This window comes from Podarcis filfolensis (genome assembly GCF_964270895.1).
Source record: "Podarcis filfolensis genome assembly, chromosome: 12".
NCBI lineage: Eukaryota > Metazoa > Chordata > Lepidosauria > Squamata > Lacertidae > Podarcis > Podarcis filfolensis.
In genome coordinates, this window is record NC_139614.1 from 56966532 (window position 1) to 56986531 (window position 20000).

Genomic DNA, 20000 nt, shown 5'->3' on the forward strand with positions numbered 1-20000 from the left:
AACATCATATCTCCATTTATATGTTTTTAGCTACGATTTAATTTATATTTAGATAATTAAATGAGCAAATTAAATGAATTCTCATATGCAGAAGATATTAAAAAATAAATTTAAGGAACCGCAGAAAGAGGGGGAAGGAAGCCAAACTTTGAAATGCTAAAATGATTGTGAAATTAATGAAATGTATAAATTTGAAATGTATAAATAAAACCTTTTTTTGAAAAAGCTCTTAATATTTTTATAATTGCACAGATGTTGTTGCAGAAGAAGAAACCCGAGAATCTTGAAGTTGTTGGAAGATTCCTTCCTGTTTTTGCTGCAACAGACCCTGGGTCTTTCTTAGGAGAGAGCCTCCTTGAAAAACATCTCCGGTTTTGACCCTGTTCTCTTCACCCCTTCCCACCTACCTCTTTGGAGATCACAGGTGTGGCTCCTCCAGATCTTTCCTACTTCTGGACGTTCTTGGACGACATTCTTTTCCTGAAGTGCAGACAGAAGGAGCAGAGGAGGCGGCTGCTGTTGGCTCCAAGCTGGAAAGGAAAGATAGGCTGCAATAAACTACGTTCTCCTCCAGTGAGAAATGGCCAAAACTCCACCCACAGCCTGCCAGGAAAAGCCGTTGGCTTAAAGAAAGAGTTTTTGCCCGCACAAAAGCAATCATGAGGGTTAATCCTGCTAAGTTCTGCTGCAAAGGAAGTTACAGACATTTCAACATTTTTGTTCGTGTGTCTTTGCAGCTATTTTGGTCCCGGCGTTTCCCTCCACGACCTTGACTCTCACTGTCTTTCTGTCCCTTATTCCTGTCCTGAAGTTTTAAAGGGGTGCAGGCAGCAGCTGCTCAGCAGAGAGGCAAGGCACTCTGCACAAGCTCAGAGACCATTGTGGCCCCATTATCATGGAATCAGAAGATTTGCCTTCAGAGTCTCTTTCTTTTTCCTGGCATTTTGCAGATTGTGTAGCTGCAAGCTCAAGTTCCCGACCCCTGTGCTAGAATGGTGGAATATAATAAACTGCCCCCAACTGGGGAGAATAACCTTACCGTATTATTCTCTGTATAAGACTATATTTCCCCCAATATTTTTTTTAAGTTTAAAATTGGGGATCGTCTTATACATGGAACGTTTAAAATATTTATTGCTTAATTTGGGGCTCAAAAAATAGGGGTCGTCTTATACATGGGGGCGTCTTATAGACGGAAAAATACAGCAATTAAAATTAAAGTCCTTCTACAGATTTTGCACACTTTCCCTGCAATCGCACTGTGCATGCTACACTTGCTATAGGAAAATTCCAGGGCTCACTTGGATTGCCAAACAAAGACACCAGCCCAAAAATGAGAAGCAAAACAGCAGCTGGTCGGCTTGATTCAAAAGACTGCTGCAACAGGACTTCCACATGGCAGAAGCCCCGAACAAAGGGATGCTTCCTCTTTCATAAGTTTTCTTTTTGCGGGAATGTTCAGGGATGCAGGAGAGGATATATTGTCTGATTATAGCCTTTCCAACTGGTGTAAACAAGTTCACAATTTAGCAGAGTAACATTCCCCTTTTTAAACTCGCAGCAGATGCGTTTGCTCAGGCTTGCTAAAGCCTCTATAATAACTGTTCTGGTCTTTCCCCCTTATTCCCTCATAAAAGATAAGACACGACACAGTCTTCTATAAAAGTATAAAAAGAGTTTACTCACACATCATTCTGTTCACAATAGAATCCCAGAAGGCAGACTTAGCTTAGAAAAGTAACACACACCTGAAAACTCTCTCATAAGAAGACAGTCCCTTTGTCCTCTCTTGGCTGCGTAGCATCTTTGGCTACGCAGATGTTGCTTCTTTGATGCATGTAGTCAAAGAGAGAGAGATGGCTGCCCTGCCCTGTGCTTTGGTCATTACCTGCACAGGTGAGGTCACACCCACCTCTAGTCACATGCAGAGGAAGTCTGTCCCAGCCCAGAAGGAAACAGGAAGTTTACCTGCTGGCTGGACAAACATTCCTCCCTATGTGTAAACATGTTCACTCTAGGAATGTTGTAGTTGTGTTTCACATCCCCCACTTTCCCCCACAAACACCTTTGGTGAAGCATCATGCACACATCTTAGATACATCACACATATGTCACAAATGGGGAGGGGTCTCTGGCAGAAACCCGTCCATCGGGTTCTGCCCCCAACCCTCTCTTGCCCTCCACCTTACCCCTATCAAGTGATACAAAGGAAGTATTGACAAGTTCCTGGGTTTCCAGGTCAGGTAATGAGACCTCTTTGTCCTGACCCAGGAGCACAATCCATTCTTGGATGGTTGGCTGTTGCGCATGAGATGACTACCTGCCTGGCACCCATTTGCCAGGATGCCAGGGAATATCTCTTGTGCAAGAGGCTGCTGAGTACGTGATCCCAGGTTTCAGAGATTATGGTTGCTCACATCCCAGACTCCCCCCTTGATAGCTATTCCTTCCCTGAACAGAACAAAGTTGGAATGGCACAAATCCAGACAGGAGCGATTTTATATGCCTTTCTAAGGTTTTCCCAGTGAGCCAGTATGTAGATATATTTATCAGTGAATTGTTGCATTCGTTAATGTGCAGTGGAGGCCCTTTGAATAGAGAAAGGAAAAAACTGTGATGAAGTGTTTTGTGGGGACATTTGCAGGAGTGATTGTGTTGAGTATGGTAGTTGGGGTGTGTGTGTGTGTGTGTGTGTGTGATGTCTGCTGGAGGGTAAACACCCTGCCCGCCCCCAGCCTTTACATAAATTCCTGTAACACACTCCATATATATGCATGTGAAATAAGGTTTTCATGCAGCATAAACAAAACATAGCATGTGAAATGAAACTGCGAGATCTCTGCTGTGCTGTTGTGCAAAGAGGAGAGAAACTGCTATATTCTTTTGCATTTAAGGTCGAGCAGAAGATAGAAACGACTGATATGAAAAACAGAATGCTCTACCTGCCTATCGGGGTTTCCCACACAAGGCAGGGTATTATTTGTAACGGTGCAAATTCTCAGAAATGGTCCACAGCACACAGCTTTTGCTTTTGCTTTCGCTGTTTACTCCCATAGTTTCCCTGCAGCTTTCTCTGCCTTCCTTGGCCTCCTGAGCCGGGAGAGCCTTCTGAAATCTCAATCAGGGATAGTCCGACCATGAGGTGGGAGAATACATGTTCTCAAAGAGCCCCTGTTTTCCAGGGACAGCCCAGGAATTGCATAAGCCATCCCAGTTTCTGATTTGATCCTGGAATGCCCCGGTTTTCCTTTTTCCTCCCCTTGAAGTATCGGAGAACAATTAAAAGTGGTGTGTGTAGGCACAAAAATGGACTCCTGTTTACCCTGAAAATAAAATTCCTGCACCAAACAGAGGAAATGGTGATGGTGGCGCACAAAGCCCCTCCTATAATTTTGAAGAAAAAGGTCACCAATCCCCTTTCCATTCCGTAATTGCAATGCTTCAGCTGCCAGCCATTTCTCAGGAAACACTATTCCTTAATTATTCCTTAATTGTAAATGGAGCCTTGCGCTGTCTACTCATATGTAAATCCCACGGTATTCAATGGTGCTTACTCCCAGGTAACTGGGTAAAGAGTAGGCAGCTTCACACTGCAAGCCGAACCATGTTTACTCAGAAGTAAGTCCCACTGAGTTCAATAGGATTTCCCATGGGGCTGCCCTACAAATACCAGACAGATGGGCGATTAAAGGGTCTGAGGAACAAGGAGGTGGAATGAGGGATGCAGGACAAATTTGATGCAGCTTCCTTTGAAAGGTGGAAATAGTAAATTTCCACTTTCCAAAGCAAAATGAAACAGCCAATATCTAAAATCCTCCCTTTGTGGAATCTCGCTACGCAGTTCTCTAGCTGAAGTTCACAAGAACGCATATAACTGTGAAAATGATATGCAAAGGTGCATTTTATTAGGAACAGTGTCTTGCAAAAGTATGTACGTAATTTACAAAGGTGTTTGTTAGGAGAAATTGACACAAAAATACGGCTAAACTTTCATAATGGTTCAAAAATAAAAATAATGCATTTCCAGAGAGTTTAAGACAGGAAAAATGAGAAACTGAGAAAACTGAAGTGGACTGCTGTATCCACTCCTATGTGGGGTTTAGGAAACTGCAGACAGTTATGTTATTAGTTTCATAAAATTCCTTTACCTCTTGATTGTAGAAAACCTCAAAGTGCTTTGCAAAATGAATAAAACAACAGGATTATGATTAATAACAAATAAAACATCCACAAATTAAAACCAGTGACAAACTACAAACTTATCAGTATTCTAAATATATGAGTAGTCTTGTCTAAACAAAAATGTTTTTTGCAGGCAGCAAAAAAAAGCAAAGTTGCCTGCCTGATGTCGATATGCAGGGAGTGTTGGTGCTGCCACACCGAAAGAACCATTTCTTATCAATGCAGAACAGATATTATGTGGCACCTGTAACTGTGCCCATTCTGCCAATCGAAGCATCCAGAGACCACATGTGGGGTCAGGCGATCTCAGGGCTAAACTGCTCCCAAACTGTTACGGACTTTATATCCTGAGAGCAACACCTTGAACTTGGCCTGGCAGCAAATCGGGAGCCAGGGCAGGTCTCTGAGCCCAGGCGTCCTAGGCTGACAAGCACCCGCTGCTGTCAACAATGGTGGCATCCTGCGCTCATTGCAACTTCCAGATTAGGCAGAAGGGAAGCCCCACATATTTTAGAAAGAAACGAAACACTGTGAACTAGAGGATATAAGAGCAGCCTTCAATTCTTTCCCCTTTCCTCCTCTTTCCCTTTTTCTGTGCAGGGCCTTGATCCGTCCCCGTGAAGGATCTGCCAGAGCTTTTCCATCAGCAGCTTGGAGGCCTCCTCCTTCTCTTCTCCAGCTGCCTTGTTATTCAAAGCGAAGCAGCGATTCCCACATTTCTCAAGCAGTTTCAGGAGTGCCTTGTTTTCGGACTTCTCCACATATTCCTCCAAGGATTCACCTTTCAAATCCTCTTTGTGGGTGAACAAGACAAGCATGCGCTTCCCGAACTTCTTCCTAAACCTTTTCTTGACCTTTTTAGCAGTTTTCTTGTCTTCCGGAGTGAAACGGCCCAAGGTGATGACAAAGACCAGAACGTAAGGATTGGGCTTGCAGAGCTTTTTGATCTCTCGCTTGTGCTGTTTGAGAGATTTTGAACTAGAGACAGCGGGCGTGTCAATCACAGAAAACCTCTGGCCCTTAAATTCCCCACTCTCCTTTTGGACGTTCTGAGTTGTTGGCTTAGCTGAAAAAGCCGAGTGAAATTTCTCCCCTCCGAGGAGGGTGTTCCCTGTGGCACTTTTCCCCACACCGGCCTTGCCAAGAAGGACGATACACAGTTCTGATTCTTCCTTGTCCCCTGTGAATTAGAAAGATCACGTCAGAGCAGTGCTCTTCAACTTTTTCGAGCCCACGGCTCCCTTGACCAACCACATTCTTGCAGTGGATCCTCTGGGGATCCATTACACGTAAGGGGGGGAGTCCCCCCTTCCTACCCGTCCCTTTTATTTTATTTTTTAAAATTAATTTCTAAATTAATTTTACATTTATGATTTGACATTCAAACTTAGAATACAATAATGAAATATTGAATTCTCTGAATTCTCCGACCTCCCTCCTCCCCTCCGTGGAGTCCACAAACAAGATTTTCTTCTGCATCTCATACCATTCTCTATTTATCTATATAACTCAAATTTTAACCATAGTCTTTTTCACATTGCAAGTGTTATTGTAGTCCTGCTAATGTTTTTAATTGTTTACAGTGTTCTTTCAGGTACAGTGGTACCTCAGGATGAGAACAGAAATTGTTCTCCCGCGTCGCAGCAGCGGCAGGAGGCCCCATTAGCTAAAGCGGTGCTTCAGGTTAAGAACAGTTTCAGGTTAAGTACGGACCTCCGGAATGAATCAAGTACTTAAACCGAGGTACCACTGTATATGGAATAAACACACACACAAACATATTTTGAGGAGCAAAAAGAAAGGACACATTTGCCAACTTCTACTGGAAAAAGATGGGGAAAAGGTGGTGCTGTGGGTTAAACCACTGAGCCTAGGACTTGCCGATCAGAAGGTCGGCAGTTCGAATCCCCGCGATGGGGTGAGCTCCCGTTGCTCAGTCCCTGCTCCTGCCCACCTGGCAGTTCAAAAGCACGTCAAAGTGCAAGTAGATTAATAGGTACTGCTCTGGTGGGAAGGTAAACGGCGTTTCCGTGCGCTGCTCTGGTTCGCCAGAAGCGGCTTCGTCATGCTGGCCACATGACCCGGAAGCTGTACGCAGGCTCCCTTGGCCAGTAAAGTGAGATGAGCGCCACAACCCCAGAGTCGGCCACAACTGGACCTAATGGTCAGGGGTCCCTTTACCTTTACTGGAAAAAGAGGACACATGGCAGCCCTCTATGATATTCCCTATCCTATGCAGCAGGATGTTAAACTCAATGGGGGAACACTTACCAGAATCTTTCCGACGGGATCTGAGCCACCACCTCTGCCCCTGGAATGTTTGTTGCAACATAACATGTTAGCTACTAGCAGCCTTCGGTCAGCAAACCCAACGCCCCGGGACACGGGTCCTCAAAAGTGCAAACTTGAGAGAGGATTATCGTAAATCTGTGGGGCCTGTGTTCCTTGGGGGAGAGGGTAGTTAAAAGGTGTCAGGAACTGGGGTTATTGCCAGGAGTGGGTGATGGGCTCATGTTTCTACATGCCAAACACTCATACTTTGTGACATATTTGTGATGTATCTGGAAATGTATTATGGGAAGGGGCGGAAGGTCTTTAAAGTTCACGCAACCCCAAGCTCGGGGTTCCTATTCTCTCTGTGTTTGAACCTTGTTGCAACAAATAAAGATCAGGTCTACTGGCCGCTGTTATGCTTCTTTAACTTGGCTGGAGACTCCTTCTCCTGCTGACCAGAGGGATCCGCGGGGAGTGGCACCCCGACGAGCCAGGCAGCGGAGTAAATCCTCACCCCAGGATTTTTCCTTATCGCTGAAGTGACAATTGACAAAAGCTCCTCCTCCATTAGCATCACGAGGACCAAACTGGGACTGCAAAAGCTACTTCCTCTGTCCTGCAAGAGAGCTGGGAGGAGAGCTGGACTCTTTTAGCCGGCCAGGATCCGGATATCTTCTAAATGGCTCCTTTGTTCCCACTTACCTTGGTGGATCCTGACTGCTTTGCCATATCTCGCTGCCACTGACTCACCCGCCCCGGTCTCTTCTCCCTGCAAATGACAGAGTTACGGCTGTACGAACAATTGCAAGCTACTTTCTGTGGCAGACTTTTATTTTTGCAGTCCATACATTTTTATTTTTATTTTAAATCCCAGTAAAATCCCACTTATTTCTTTATTTCCACTGATGTGTAGATTTACAGAAGGAAAGCCACCAGCATGACACACATGAAAGGGAAATATTTTACAAATTCAAAAGACCACACACCCATTAAATGGATACCAATCCAGACATTTCTACAATTGTGCAGTTGGTGTGCCATGACTCTGTCAGACTTCAGGGATATCATTCTCAGGCAAAAAATGCTTTTAAATGTGTCAAGAGATGGAATCAGTTCCTGTGCTTAGTCACCTGAGCCTGAGGGTAAAACTTGGTGCCATCAGGAACTAGAGCAAAACTGCTCCTACCACAAATTCTTCAAATAATTTTAAAATATTTTGGGCATGAATCCACCCCAAATCTTGGGTTTTGTTTTCTTGTTCTATATGCAATTACTTAATTTTTTTCTGGGCAGAGTTGTGGCACTCAAAACAGGTTCTGAGGCTAAGCCCTGCCTCAAATCAGTTCTCTCAGTTTCTCATTTTGACAAATGCAGCTCTCTAAATTTGTGCAGCAATCTGCATTTAAAATAAAACAAACCTCATGCAAATTCACCTGCATTTACTGCAAATCTCTGCTTAAAAACATTTTTGTATGTAAACATGCTTGCAAGCAATTTCCCCCAACATAATGCATGGATTTTTTAATTTTGTTTTTAAAGTAATATATGTATTTTATTCCACACTTCCCCCTGCTTTTTGCATTTTCATATACATTGTTTGGCTGGAGAACTGCACCACAAAATTCAGAAAAGTGTGAATCGCGAAGGTTGGCTGTGTTTCAGTTTCCATCTTATTTCAGAAAGTGCAAATTATGTAGGCTCAATTTTAACTGTGAACTAAATTCCTCCCCTGTCCCTATCCTCGCATAAAGTCCCCTCAACGAGGCATCACCAACCCTCATCTTTTCATGGGCAAACATTTCGTGAGCCAGGTTTCATCCTGTCATCATGCAAACGCCCCCTGGGATGGCTACAGCCAGCAGATTCCAAATGCCTATTTTGATTTCTTCATGCAGAAATGCTTTGCCCTTGAGCTGCAGTCCTAAACATCCCATTGGGCTCAGTTCTGAGCCAACACGTACAAAATTGCACCATGAAAAAACTAATCGGTTTGGACTCCTTTGCCTGTCCCCCCCCCACCTGCGGCTTCCTTCTCTTCCCCCTACCTTTTTGGAGATCACAAGAATTCTCTCTTCATCTGTGGATTTTTCCTATTTCTGCTCTGCTCTGTACACTGCTCCTTCCTCCACTCTCCCGAAATCGTTCAGCTTGTGAGACGAAGGTTTGCTCGGAGCTGAAAATGAAAGTTCACAGGGCAGAATAAATTCAGTTTCCTGAAGCAGAGCAGGGGACGCCCCCTGGCTGCCCCAGACAGCAGCAGGTTGAAAGGGAAAAGGCTTCGCAAGCAACTCCGGGGGGAGAGGGAGACTGCAAGCGGCAGGCAGCCCAATCCTGCACATGCATTCTCGAAAGCCAACCCCACTGAGTCCATGGGGCTCGACTCACGGCACGTGGACAGAGAAAAGAGACAGAAAAGTTTCCCTCTCTCATTAGAACTTGTGTCCAGGGCCGGATTGAGGTTTGATGAGGCCCTCAGCTCCTGAAGGTAATGGGGCCCTTTAGATGTCCAGCTGTCCTTTGTCAACAACAAATTGTCGCTGTTTTTCGTGTTGAATATATGCTATAGGGTCATTTATGGACGTCATAGGTATCTCAAGCCATCACAAAATATGCATTATATCAAAGTAATTGTTTTTTATCTTCTATTTCGGAAATGAGAAGGGACACGGGTGGCGCTGTGGTCTAAACCACAGAGCTTAGGGCTTGCCAATCAGAAGGTCGGCTGTTCGAATCCCCATGATGGGATGAGCTCCCGTTGCTCAGTCCCTGCTCCTGCCCACCTAGCAGTTTGAAAGCACGTCAAAGTGCAAGTAGATAAATAGGTACCGCTCCGGCAGGAAGGTAAATGGCGTTTCCGTGCGCTGCTCTGGTTCGCCAGAAGCGGCTTAGTCATGCTGGCCACATGACCCGGAAGCTGTACGCCGGCTCCCTCGGCCAATAAAGCGAGATGAGCGCCGCAACCCCAGAGTCGGCCACGACTGGACCTAATGGTCAGGGGTCCCTTTACCTTTATTTTGGAAATGTACCATTTTTCCCCCTTTACATTTTTTAGGGGACCCCAAGCGAATGGGGCCCTAAGCTATAGCTTCTTCAGCTTCTACGTAAATCCAGCACTGCTTGTGGACATTCACATTTGCAAAATGCTCCCTAAACTGCAGGTCAAATCGGAGCTGAGCTACTTTCCAGAGAGTAACCGCTTTGCTGCTTCAGAACTGATAAGCCATTTCTTATCTCAAGTCTGGCAAACAGACTTGCAGGAAAGGCTTGTCTCAGGAGAAAGCTGCTCTTTCTCCTCTTTCACTTTAAAAGCAAGGCAGAATGAAATGTTTTTTTTTAAAGGAATATTTCTGTATTTTATTGCTTAAGGTTAGAATCATAGAACTGATCCTGAGATGATCCCAAGGATCATCTAGTTTAACGCTCTGCAATGCAGGAATCTGCAAGTTGCCGTAAGGGTATTGAATTCATGACTTTGGCGCTATGAGCACCATGCTTGTTTGTCATCAGGAGACTTTAGAGAGGGAAAATTGTGTGCAGGCAAAGGGTTAAACACTGCCTTCTCTGTCTTCTGAATACCCCCCTCCCCAAACCATTTTTCTTCGTCTTTTCAAAATTTCCTTATGGACACTCATTCATGCTTGTTTGAGACTCAGTCAGTGGTCGGCGTCACATGTTGAAAGAACAGTAAAAGCACATGACTTCCTTCCAGGAATCCTGGCAACTGTAGTTCACCTCCTAGAGAGCAACAATCCCAGACACCCTTCGCAAACTCCAGTTCCCAGAATTCTGTAGGAAATCATGCAGCTTAAATGTAGAGTGTGCAGTCAGCCCCAATCACCTATTTGTTAAGTGGGAATAATTATAGTTTGCCACCCAGATCAGAATCCTTCCAATTAACAAGTGGGGATTTTCATCTGTACTTGCGAGGGTACGGCAATATCTGGTTTTCATCATTGCAATGACATTTATATACCACAATGTCTGAAATAAGGATGGAGCTATAGAGGTGAACAGATACCTGGTTTTCAACATGGCTATATATCACTAGCTAAACACCATAATATACCAATATAGCACAACATCTGAAATATGGATGGAGCTGTGTAGAGGCACTGACTGGCTTCAGGGTTTTCCCCACATTGTGATTTCTGCATAGCACACACACATCATGATTTGCAATATATTGCCTGCTCAAATATTATGAAACCAATATCACAATAGTACTGGCTTTGATAAGGTTCATACATGTGAGGTTGTTTTCCTTGTTTGCATGTGTGGAACAGTTTTATATGTGCTTCTATTGTTATGTTTGTCCTGTTCAATTGGTTTGACATGTAATTCAGAAATGGAATGAACTGATGCAATCTGTAATGGTTCTAGGGGTTACTCGTGCGTAAATCGACGCCACACCTGGCTGGGTTACCTGGGTGAACTCTTTCTGTCCGGACAGCCACTCGCCCGTGGCCGTCTCAATCGCTGGCAGAATCCGTCAGTGGGCGTTTCTTGAACTTCTTCCAGCAAAGAAGCTCTTTGACGCCTAGTCTCCGCCTACTCTCCCTGCGCGGAAGCCTTCTGCGCAGGGAGGGTGTGGGCAGCGGAGGACCCGTGCTCTCCCCGCTGGTCCCCAGCAAGGAGTCGTGGAGCCCCCTCACCGATTCCCCCATCTGCCCCCCTTCTCCACTGGTGCTACACTGAATTCCTTCCCCAGAAGATGGGCTGCTTCTCTCCCTCCCGGGACGCTCTCCAGAACCCCTCTGGAGCCCTCCCTCTCCCTCGGGCTCCAATGGCAGTTCCCTGACACAATCCATCATCAATCAATCAAATCTTGATTACGGCCATAGACCAGAATAAGTAGGGTGGGGTGCAATCATTTAGAATCTGTAAAACATTTTGGAAAGCTAAAAAGTATTAAAACAGAAGGTATATCTAAAAGACTATAAGAATCTAAAAGAAACTAAACGGATGTGGAGGAACATAAAATATTAGTATATAAAAGTCTACAACTATCAGGTTAGAGAGCACTATGATGTGAGTGTTCATTAAATCTAGTTTGTGGTGCAGGTCATCACCTGATGGATCTTGAGCGCTGCTGTGCAGAACCTGGCAACGTTGTATGTTGTAGCAGGGTTGGGCTCTGACAGCAGCAGGGAGGTATAAAATTGTCCTGTGCGCCCGGGGAACTTATGGTGTAATGGGGAGAGGAGGCTAATACAAATGTCTCTGTAATATAGGAGGTGGAGAAGCACATGCTCTGTTGTTCCTATTTGTCCAGAGTCACAGGGGCATTGCAACTGATACAATGGCAAATAAAATACTAAGCAGGTGATTCTTAGGACACTGCACCCAGACAATCCGGTTTGTTCATTCGTTTATTTGTTTTTCTCCTGACACCTCATAAGAAGCTGGTGGGCTGGCTTTAAAAATCCCCAGCTTTGCTAAAGGGGAGATATTGAGAGAAACGATTACAATGGTAATGTAACAGGTAAAGCACTGCACCACACACACATATGGCAAGAAATATTTTTGGGTAGCTGAAACCCTTGTGAGCTTTCCCTTCCCCCTCTCCCTTGGCCCTTTTCCTGCAGATGTAAGATCCAAGCGCTGCCTCCATGGATGGCGTCTCCAGGTATGGCTCTGCATTCCCCTGGACCATCTCCAGGACCATCTCCATCAGCTCAGAGACCTGGGCCTCTCGTTCTTCTATTGCCGCCCTGTTATTAAAAGCGCAGAAGCGCCCCCCGCATTCTTGGACCAGCTTCCGGACAACCTCGTTATCTGACTGCATCACGTAATCCCGCAAGGAGTTGCCTTCTAAGGCTTCTTTGCGGGTGAACAAGAGGATGGTGTGCTTCATGGCCTCCCTCCCAAACATCTCCTGGACTCGCTGGGCTGCCTCCTCGTCCTCCGCGGTGAAGCGGCCCACCTGGGTCACAAACACGAGCGCATGAGGGCCAGGCTGAGAGAGGTCAAGGCAGCGCTTGGTCTCCTGGTCCAGCCTTTCATCGCAATCTCCGGTGCCCAAAATATCTGCTGTGTCAATCACAGACACAGCGTAGCCTCTCCAAGTGCAAGACGCCTTTTGGCAGGACAAGGTGGTTGTCCTGGCCTGAAGTTTCGAATCAAAGAGCTTCTGGCCAAGGATGCTGTTTCCTGTGGCGCTTTTGCCGCCTCCAGTCTTGCCCACAAGGACGATCCTCAGTTCTCCCCTATTTCCTGCGGGTTTTGAAAGACAGCGAAGAGCTGGTCAGCAAAAATATCAGAGCAACCACTTCTGGTGGGATCCCTCTTAATATGTGATTGTTGAGAATTATATTGTTTTCTGATCCTCAGAGAGACTGAATGCATATGTAAAGCGTAAGGTAAAGGTAAAGGGACCCCTGACCATTAGGTCCAGTCGCGGATGACTCTGGGGTTGCAGCGCTCATTTTGCTTTACTGGCCGAGGGAGCCGGCGTACAGCTTCCGGGTGATGTGGCCAGCATGCCTAAGGTGCTTCTGGTGAACCAGAGCAGTGCATGGAAACGCCATTTACCTTTTCGCCAGAGTGGTACCTATTTATTTACTTGCACTTTGACGTGCTTTCGAACTGCTAGGTTGGCAGGAACAGGGACCGAGCAACGGGAGCTCACCCCATCGTGGGAATTTGAACCACCGACCTTCTGATGGGCAAGTCCTAGGCTCTGTGGTTTAACCCACAGCGCCACCCGCATCCCTTATGTAAAGCACACACATGTTTAAATAAAAGCAGAAGAAGAACAGATTGGGAAACGTTTGTGTACACCTGATAAATTCAACAGCGTAAATAAGTTTTGATGGATGCAATAATGGAATACTGAATGGTTTAGTTTTTTGTACAACATGCAGGGATTTATGAAATGCATCTTGAATTTGAACAAGCGCTAGTTCCTTTCCCAGCTCTGGTCAGTGCAGGCAAGAATGAGCCGGAAGAACCAGTGGCCTGATGCAGCCAAGGGCATCTTTCTAGGTTCCTGCAGATGTGCATCAGGATGGCATCCCACCCAGGCACCTCCCACCCCCCCAAATCCCAAAATATTACACATTGGTAGAACAATATTTTTTTCTGCAAATAAATAAAATAAACGTCATTGGGGGTGCCGTGAAAAGCTCCTGCGAAATAGATCTGGAATAATCCACCCCACCCCAAGCAGTCAATCTGCCTCTGAGTCACTGGAACCCTTCCTTACCTCCTCTGGTCCCGTCCATCTTCCCCTGAAAATAATGGCAAGAAATCAAGATGATATTCTCAGGCAGCCTTCCATCTGCAAACCCAGCACCCCACCCCTAGTTCAGACATGTGGTATCTCAAATGAGAAACAGCACATTGCAGACATAAAAATGTTCAGAATATTTTGCAATATTTTGCCAAGGAGATAAGTAACCAGACAACCTTCAGAGGACACCTGGATAGGGAAGCTGTTTAATGTTTGGTTATGCTTTTATATACACGTTGGAAGCCTCCCAGAGTGTCTGGGGCCACCTAGTCAGATGGGTACAAATAATACAACTATTAATATTATTATGGGATAGGACGTCCCTGTTTTCATCGGGAAAACGTTGGAGAGGGTAAGGAATAATTTCAGCAAGCGCCAGAAGGAGGACAGTGTCCCTGACAAACACAACCCTGCAATGCCCCTGTTCCTGTTTGTGGTGGAAGAGAAGCCCCAGTTCGGGCGCACTCTTAAGCCACACTCGGTCGATCAGCCTTTAAGGGATCCTCCCTTGCCTTTTGTTGCAACAGGCTAAACCCAGCTGCTGCCTCCCTAGGAAGCTTGAGGGCAGGGACCCAGCCTGGTATGTCTGGGCATATTGAACGGAGCTGCTTCTGAGCGAGGAAGGTGCGCCCAGGAGCGCGGAGAGGCTGCCCAGGGCTGCCAGCCAGACAAGGGGCGTCTCCCCCCGGGTCCTCTTGCAGCAGGAGATCCTTCTCTCCCCCCTTCTCTCCACCACTCGGCCCTTCCCAGATGGCAGACCTCACCTCCTCAGCTGCTTCGGCAGATCCTTCCTCGTCCCGCGTCGTCTTCCACGCCGGTTTGCGTTTTCCTGCAGCGAACGGGAGCGAGAGACGAGCTGCTTCTCGGAAGGGAAAATGAAAGTAGCCGCTGAATTAGGTCCTCTTCTGCTTGGAAGGAGCAGGACAAGAATTCCCCCCAGTGGCTGCCTGGAGAACCAGCAGCTCGTTTGGGCGGTGGGTGGCCGCGTCGGGCGCTTTAATAATAATAATAATAATAATAATTAATAATAATTAATAATAATAATAATAATAATAATAATAATAATAATAATAATAATAATAATAATAATTATTATTATTATTATTTATACCCCGCCCATCTGGCTGGGCCTCCCCAGCCACTCTGGGCGGCTTCCATAAAAACCAAAAATACAATAAAATATCACACGTTAAAAACTTCCCTGAACAGGGCTGCCTTAAGATGTCTTCTGAATGTCAGGTAGTTGTTTATCTCTTTGACATCTGCTGGAAGGGCGTTCCACAGGGCGGGCGCCACTACCGAGAAGGCCCTCTGCCTGGTTCCCTGTAGTTTTGCTTCTCGCAATGAGGGAACCGCCAGAAGGCCCTCAGAGCTGGACCTCAGCGTCCGGGCAGAATGATGGGGGTGGAGACGCTCCTTCAGGTATACTGGACCGAGGCTGTTTAGGGCTTTAAAGGTCAGCACCAACACTTTGAATTGTGCTCGGAAACGTACTGGGAGCCAATGTAGGTCTTTCAAGACCAGTGTTACATGGTCTCGGCGGCCGCCCCCAGTCACCAGTCTAGCTGCTGCATTCTGGATTAGTTGTAGTTTCCGAGTCCCCTTCAAAGGTAGCCCAACGTAGAGCGCATTGCAGTAGTCCAAGCGGGAGATAACCAGAGCATGCACCACTCTGGCGAGACGGTCCGCAGGCAGATAGGGTCTCAGCCTACGTACCAGATGGAGCTGGTAAACAGCTGCCCTGGACACAGATTTGACCTGTGCCTCCATGGACAGCTGTGAGTCCAAAATGACTCCCAGGCTGCGCACCTGGTCCTTCAGGGGCACAGTTACCCCATTCAGGACCAGGGAATCCTCCACACCTGCCCGCCTCCTGTCCCCCAAAAACAGTACTTCTGTCTTGTCAGGATTCAACCTCAATCTGTTAGCCGCCATCCATCCTCCAACCGCCTCCAGACACTCACACAGGACCTTCACCGCCCTCACTGGTTCTGATTTGAAAGAGAGGTAGAGCTGGGTATCATCCGCATACTCATGAACACCCAGCCCAAACCTCCTGATGATCTCTCCCAGCGGCTGCATGTAAATGTTGAAAAGCATGGGGGAGAGGACAGAACCCTGAGGCACCCCACAAGTGAGAGCCCAGGGGTCTGAACACTCATCCCCCCCACCACTTTCTGAACACGGCCCAGGAGGAAGGAGCGGAACCACTGTATGACAGTGCCCCCAGCTCCCAGCCCCTCAAGACAGTCCAGAAGGATGTTATGGTCGATGGTATCAAACGCCGCTGAGAGATCCAGCAGAACTAGGAAACAGCTCTCACCTTTGTCCCTAGCCCGCCGGAGATCATCAACCAGTGCGACCAAGGCAGTTTCAGTCCCATGATGAGGCCTGAATCCCGACTGGAAGGGATCCAAATGGTCCGCTTCTTCCAGGCGTGCCTGGAGTTGTTCGGCAACCGCTCGCTCAATCACCTTGCCCAAGAATGGAAGATTTGAGACTGGGCGATAGTTGGCCATCGTGGCCGCATCTAAAGATGGTTTTTTAAGAAGCGGTTTAATAACCGCCTCTTTCAGCGGGTCTGGAAAGGCTCCCTCACGGAGGGAAGCTTTCACCACCCCACGAAGCCCATCGCCCAGTCCTTCCCGGCTAGCTTTTATAAGCCAGGATGGGCAAGGATCCAGGAGACAGGTGGTTGGTTTCACTCGTCCAAGCAGCCTGTCCACATCCTCGGAGGTAACAGATTGGAATTGATCCCACTCAACTTGACTAGACAGAACTCTAGCACTCTCCCGCCCCGGCCCTGCTCCCACGGTGGAGTCTACTTCTTCCCGAATCTGAGCGATTTTATCTGCAAAAAACTTTGCAAAATCATTGCAGGAGAACATGTGGCCCGTACTGGGCCCCGATGTTGCAGGTGGTTCCGCTAAATTGTGAACCACCTGAAAAAGTCTCCTGCTGCTGTTTTCTGCAGATGCAATAGAGGCGGTGAAGAAATTCTTCTTCGCCGTCGCTATTGCCACTTGGTAGGCTTGACGTTGAGCTCTAACCTGTGTCCGGTCAGATTCGGAATGAGTTATCCGCCACCGGCGCTCTAGCCGTCTCAACGATTGTTTCATTGCCCTCAGATCCGTGGAAAACCACGGGGCTGTCCGGGCTCCATGCAATCGGAGAGGGCGCTTCGGAGCCAAACAGTCAATAGCCCTGGTTAACTCCACATTCCAGCGGGCCACCAGGGAATCAGCTGAAAGGCCATCAACATGGGATAAAGCATCCCCTACCACTCTCTGGAAACCATTTGGATCCATTAAGTGGCGGGGGCGGACCATCCGAATTGGTCCCACCTCCCTGCAGAGGGGATGAGTCGCAGAGAAGTCCAGTTGCACCAGGAAGTGATCTGACCATGGCACTTCTTTGGTTTCACTTTTACTTAGTGTCAGATCACCCACGTCACTAGAGGTGAATACCAGGTCTAAGGCATGTCCGCAGCTATGGGTTGGGCCAGACTTATTCAGGGACAGCCCCATGGAGGCCATGCTTTCCACGAAGTCCCGGGTGGCCCCTTGTAAGGTCGTGTCGGCATGGATGTTAAAATCCCCTAGGACGACCAAGCTAGGTGTCTCCAGGAGAACATCCGCCACGACCTGAAGCAGCTCGGGCAGGGAATCCTTGGTGCAGCGGGGAGGTCGGTACACCAAAAGGAATCCTGTACTGCCCCTATTGCCCAACTTCCAGAACATGCACTCGGAAAACTGGGTCTTCCCAATAGGACGCCTGGTGCAAACTAATGACTTCTTAAAAATCACTGCAACCCCCCCTCCCCGCCCACATGACCTGGGTTGCTGTGCGTAAGAGAAACCTGGTGGACAAGCAGCGGCAAGGACAGGCCCATCTGCTTCATCCAACCAAGCCTCTGTTACACATGCCAGGTCAAGTCCTCCATCCATGATCAAGTCATGGATGGCAGTGGTCTTATGAATCATTGACCTGGCATTGCACAGCAGCACCTTCAGGTCATGTGGGTATCCCTTGCTGATTCTAGTATCCATCCGGTCAGGACCAGACCCGGAGGCAGGAATAGTCCTCAGACAACGACTAAACCTGCCCCCTCTGTAATGACGTGGTCTAGTCTTAGCGTAACTCCTCCTCCTACCCGTGATCACTGAGATCGGTTGTCCCAGTGCATTTTCAGCTTAGAGATAAGGCGAGCGCACGAGAGGGTCACAGAATCAGAGAATTGTAGAGTTGGAAGGGACCCAAGGGTCATCCAGTCCAACCCCCCTGCAATGCAGATATATGCAGCTGCCCCATTGAACTTGCAACCTTGACATCATCAGCACCATACTATACTGAGAAGTGCACAGAATGATTGCCTGGCAGGGGCCAAGGCATAATTTTCTGAGGGGGAGGAGCCTCCTAATATTCAGGGTGTTCTCACAAAGTGTAATGCTGGTGGTCAACAAAAGAGGTTCAAAGGCTCAAGGCAAATCTTTAAAAATGTAGTATAAACACCGACAACTGGGAAACACTGGCCTGCGAGCACTCCAGCTGGAGAACAGCCTTGACCAAAGGTGTCCTGGGCTTTGAAGACACTCGAACTCAGGACAAAAGGGAGAAACGTGCTAAGAGGAAGGCACGCTTGGCAAATCCACGCCGTGATCAACTCCCACTTGGAAGCCAATGTCCCCACTGTGGAAGGACGTGTGGATCCAGAATTGGCCTCCAAAGTCACTGTTAAAACCGTGTTTATGGAAGATAATCTTACTCGGCTACGAGGGATCGCCAAAGAAGACAGAAGATTCAAGGTGTTGAGCAATGTCGCATGCATGATGTCATGCAGCATCACACAGCATCACACGCATGACGTCATGATGTTGCACGGCATCACCCACAGGGCCCCCTCGATCCCCTTAAGGAGATGTTTATTATGCTTACGCGTTTTTAGGATTGTATTTGACTCTTGTAAATGGCTGTGGAGCTTTTCCTGAACCCCATAAGCTAAGTCATGCTGACGCCTCTCCCCCCATCACTTTTTAAAAGATGATGAGGATGTCAATCTGCAGAGAGAATCGGGGGTGGACTGGGGGCAACGGGGGCTGAACCCTAGGAAAGGAAAGGTCAGTGGGGCCCAAGCCCACAGGTCCACCTTTGTCCAGGTTCAAATGGCCTGCTGGCGAAAGGTGCCCATTGGGAAAGCCACCGGCTGAAGGTCGAGGTCCTCTCCTCCTTTGCCCGGGAGACGGTCCATGGCTCTGTGCTCCCTTGGGCCAGATGCATCCCTTCCTCACCCTGCTGCCCTCAGCTGCAGCCACCATCTCCCATCCTCAAGGCAGGAGCGGCCCAAGAGATTTTGCTGCCTGAGGCGAAGGAGAAGATGGTGCAGTTCCCATTCTCTGCATCAAACCTGACTAGATTGGGAGTTGACTCTCAAGCCAACGCTGGTGATGTCATGATGTTGCTCGGCATCGCCCACAGGGCCCCCTCGATCCCCTTAAGGAGATGTTTATTATGCTAGGTGTTTTTAGGATTGTATTTGACTCTTGGTGATGTTCTGGCACATCGCATGGCACTCATTTCTTTTTTCTTTTTTAGTCTTCTATTTGTATTTTTCAAATTTATACATTTCATTCGTTTTACAAAAAATTTAACATTTCCATATTTTGACTTCCTTCCCCCTCTTTCTGTGGTTCCTTAATTTTTTTTTCCAAAAATATATTCTGCATATCCAAATTCATTCAACTTGCTCATTTATTTATCCACTGTAAATATATACTCTTATAAAACTGCAGGTTTCTACAGTAATCATTACAGTAATCCTGCTAACGTTTTTATCTGTAAAAATTCAGTAATCCATTTCCATTCTTTTATAAACAGTTTGTTATCCTGATTTCTTATTCTTCCGGTAAGTTTCGCCATTTCTGCATATTCTGTGTGTTTTTGCATCCCTCCCTCCTTTGCTGGGACTTCTGCTTCATTCCATTCTGCATCCTCCACCCCAAGCCCACTAAGGAGGATTCCCTTGGCTCACATCTGGGACATCTCCCCCAGGGGGCTTCAACCAGCAGCTGCATAAGCCTGCCTAGCTACAGAGCTACAATATTTTGTAAATCCTCTTAAAAGTTTGTAAGAATTTGGCATATGCAGTGGTGTTTTCTTGCAGAAAATACTTTCCAGTTAATCTGTCACCCGTAAGTTGCAACCCTAAACCTATTTGCAAGTGAGCTAGCTCTGAATTGTTTCAGATTCCCTCGCCCCCTTCACAATCCCATGCCCACACACCACCTCTTTGGCAATCACAGCTGCCCTCTCTGCC

General features: G+C 47.1%; 3 protein-coding genes across 6 annotated transcripts in view; 1 reads left to right on the top strand and 2 right to left on the bottom strand.

The window, feature by feature from the left end:
• LOC310746182 (GTPase IMAP family member 1-like) overlaps positions 1-9149 on the bottom strand; it is a 70278-nt gene extending 61129 nt beyond the window's left edge. Inside the window, exons 1-4 of one of the 3 annotated variants that reach the window (XM_083580016.1) lie at positions 8502-9149; positions 7159-7225; positions 6454-6493; positions 3884-5362 (exon numbers count right to left, since the gene is read on the bottom strand). In XM_083580016.1, the coding sequence (XP_083436142.1) occupies positions 4740-5362; positions 6454-6493; positions 7159-7185 (690 nt within the window). In that variant the 5' untranslated portion in view covers positions 7186-7225; positions 8502-9149 and the 3' untranslated portion in view covers positions 3884-4739. Of the gene's footprint in view, positions 1-407; positions 531-3883; positions 5363-6453; positions 6494-7158; positions 7226-8501 lie in introns of those variants that run through there. The other 2 variants (XM_083580017.1, XM_083580015.1) reach the window with 2 other exon arrangements.
• The window catches only part of LOC310746166 (GTPase IMAP family member 4-like), a 187440-nt gene that overhangs the window by 32114 nt on the left and 135326 nt on the right, over positions 1-20000 (top strand). The window lies entirely within an intron of this gene.
• Positions 11813-14603, bottom strand: LOC310746193 (GTPase IMAP family member 2-like). Its single transcript, XM_083580033.1, has 3 exons — positions 14452-14603; positions 13661-13685; positions 11813-12669 (listed from the first exon to the last, which is right to left on the bottom strand). The coding sequence occupies exons 2-3, from the start codon at positions 13677-13679 to the stop codon at positions 11873-11875; spliced, it is 816 nt and encodes a 271-aa protein (XP_083436159.1). The 5' UTR covers positions 13680-13685; positions 14452-14603; the 3' UTR covers positions 11813-11872.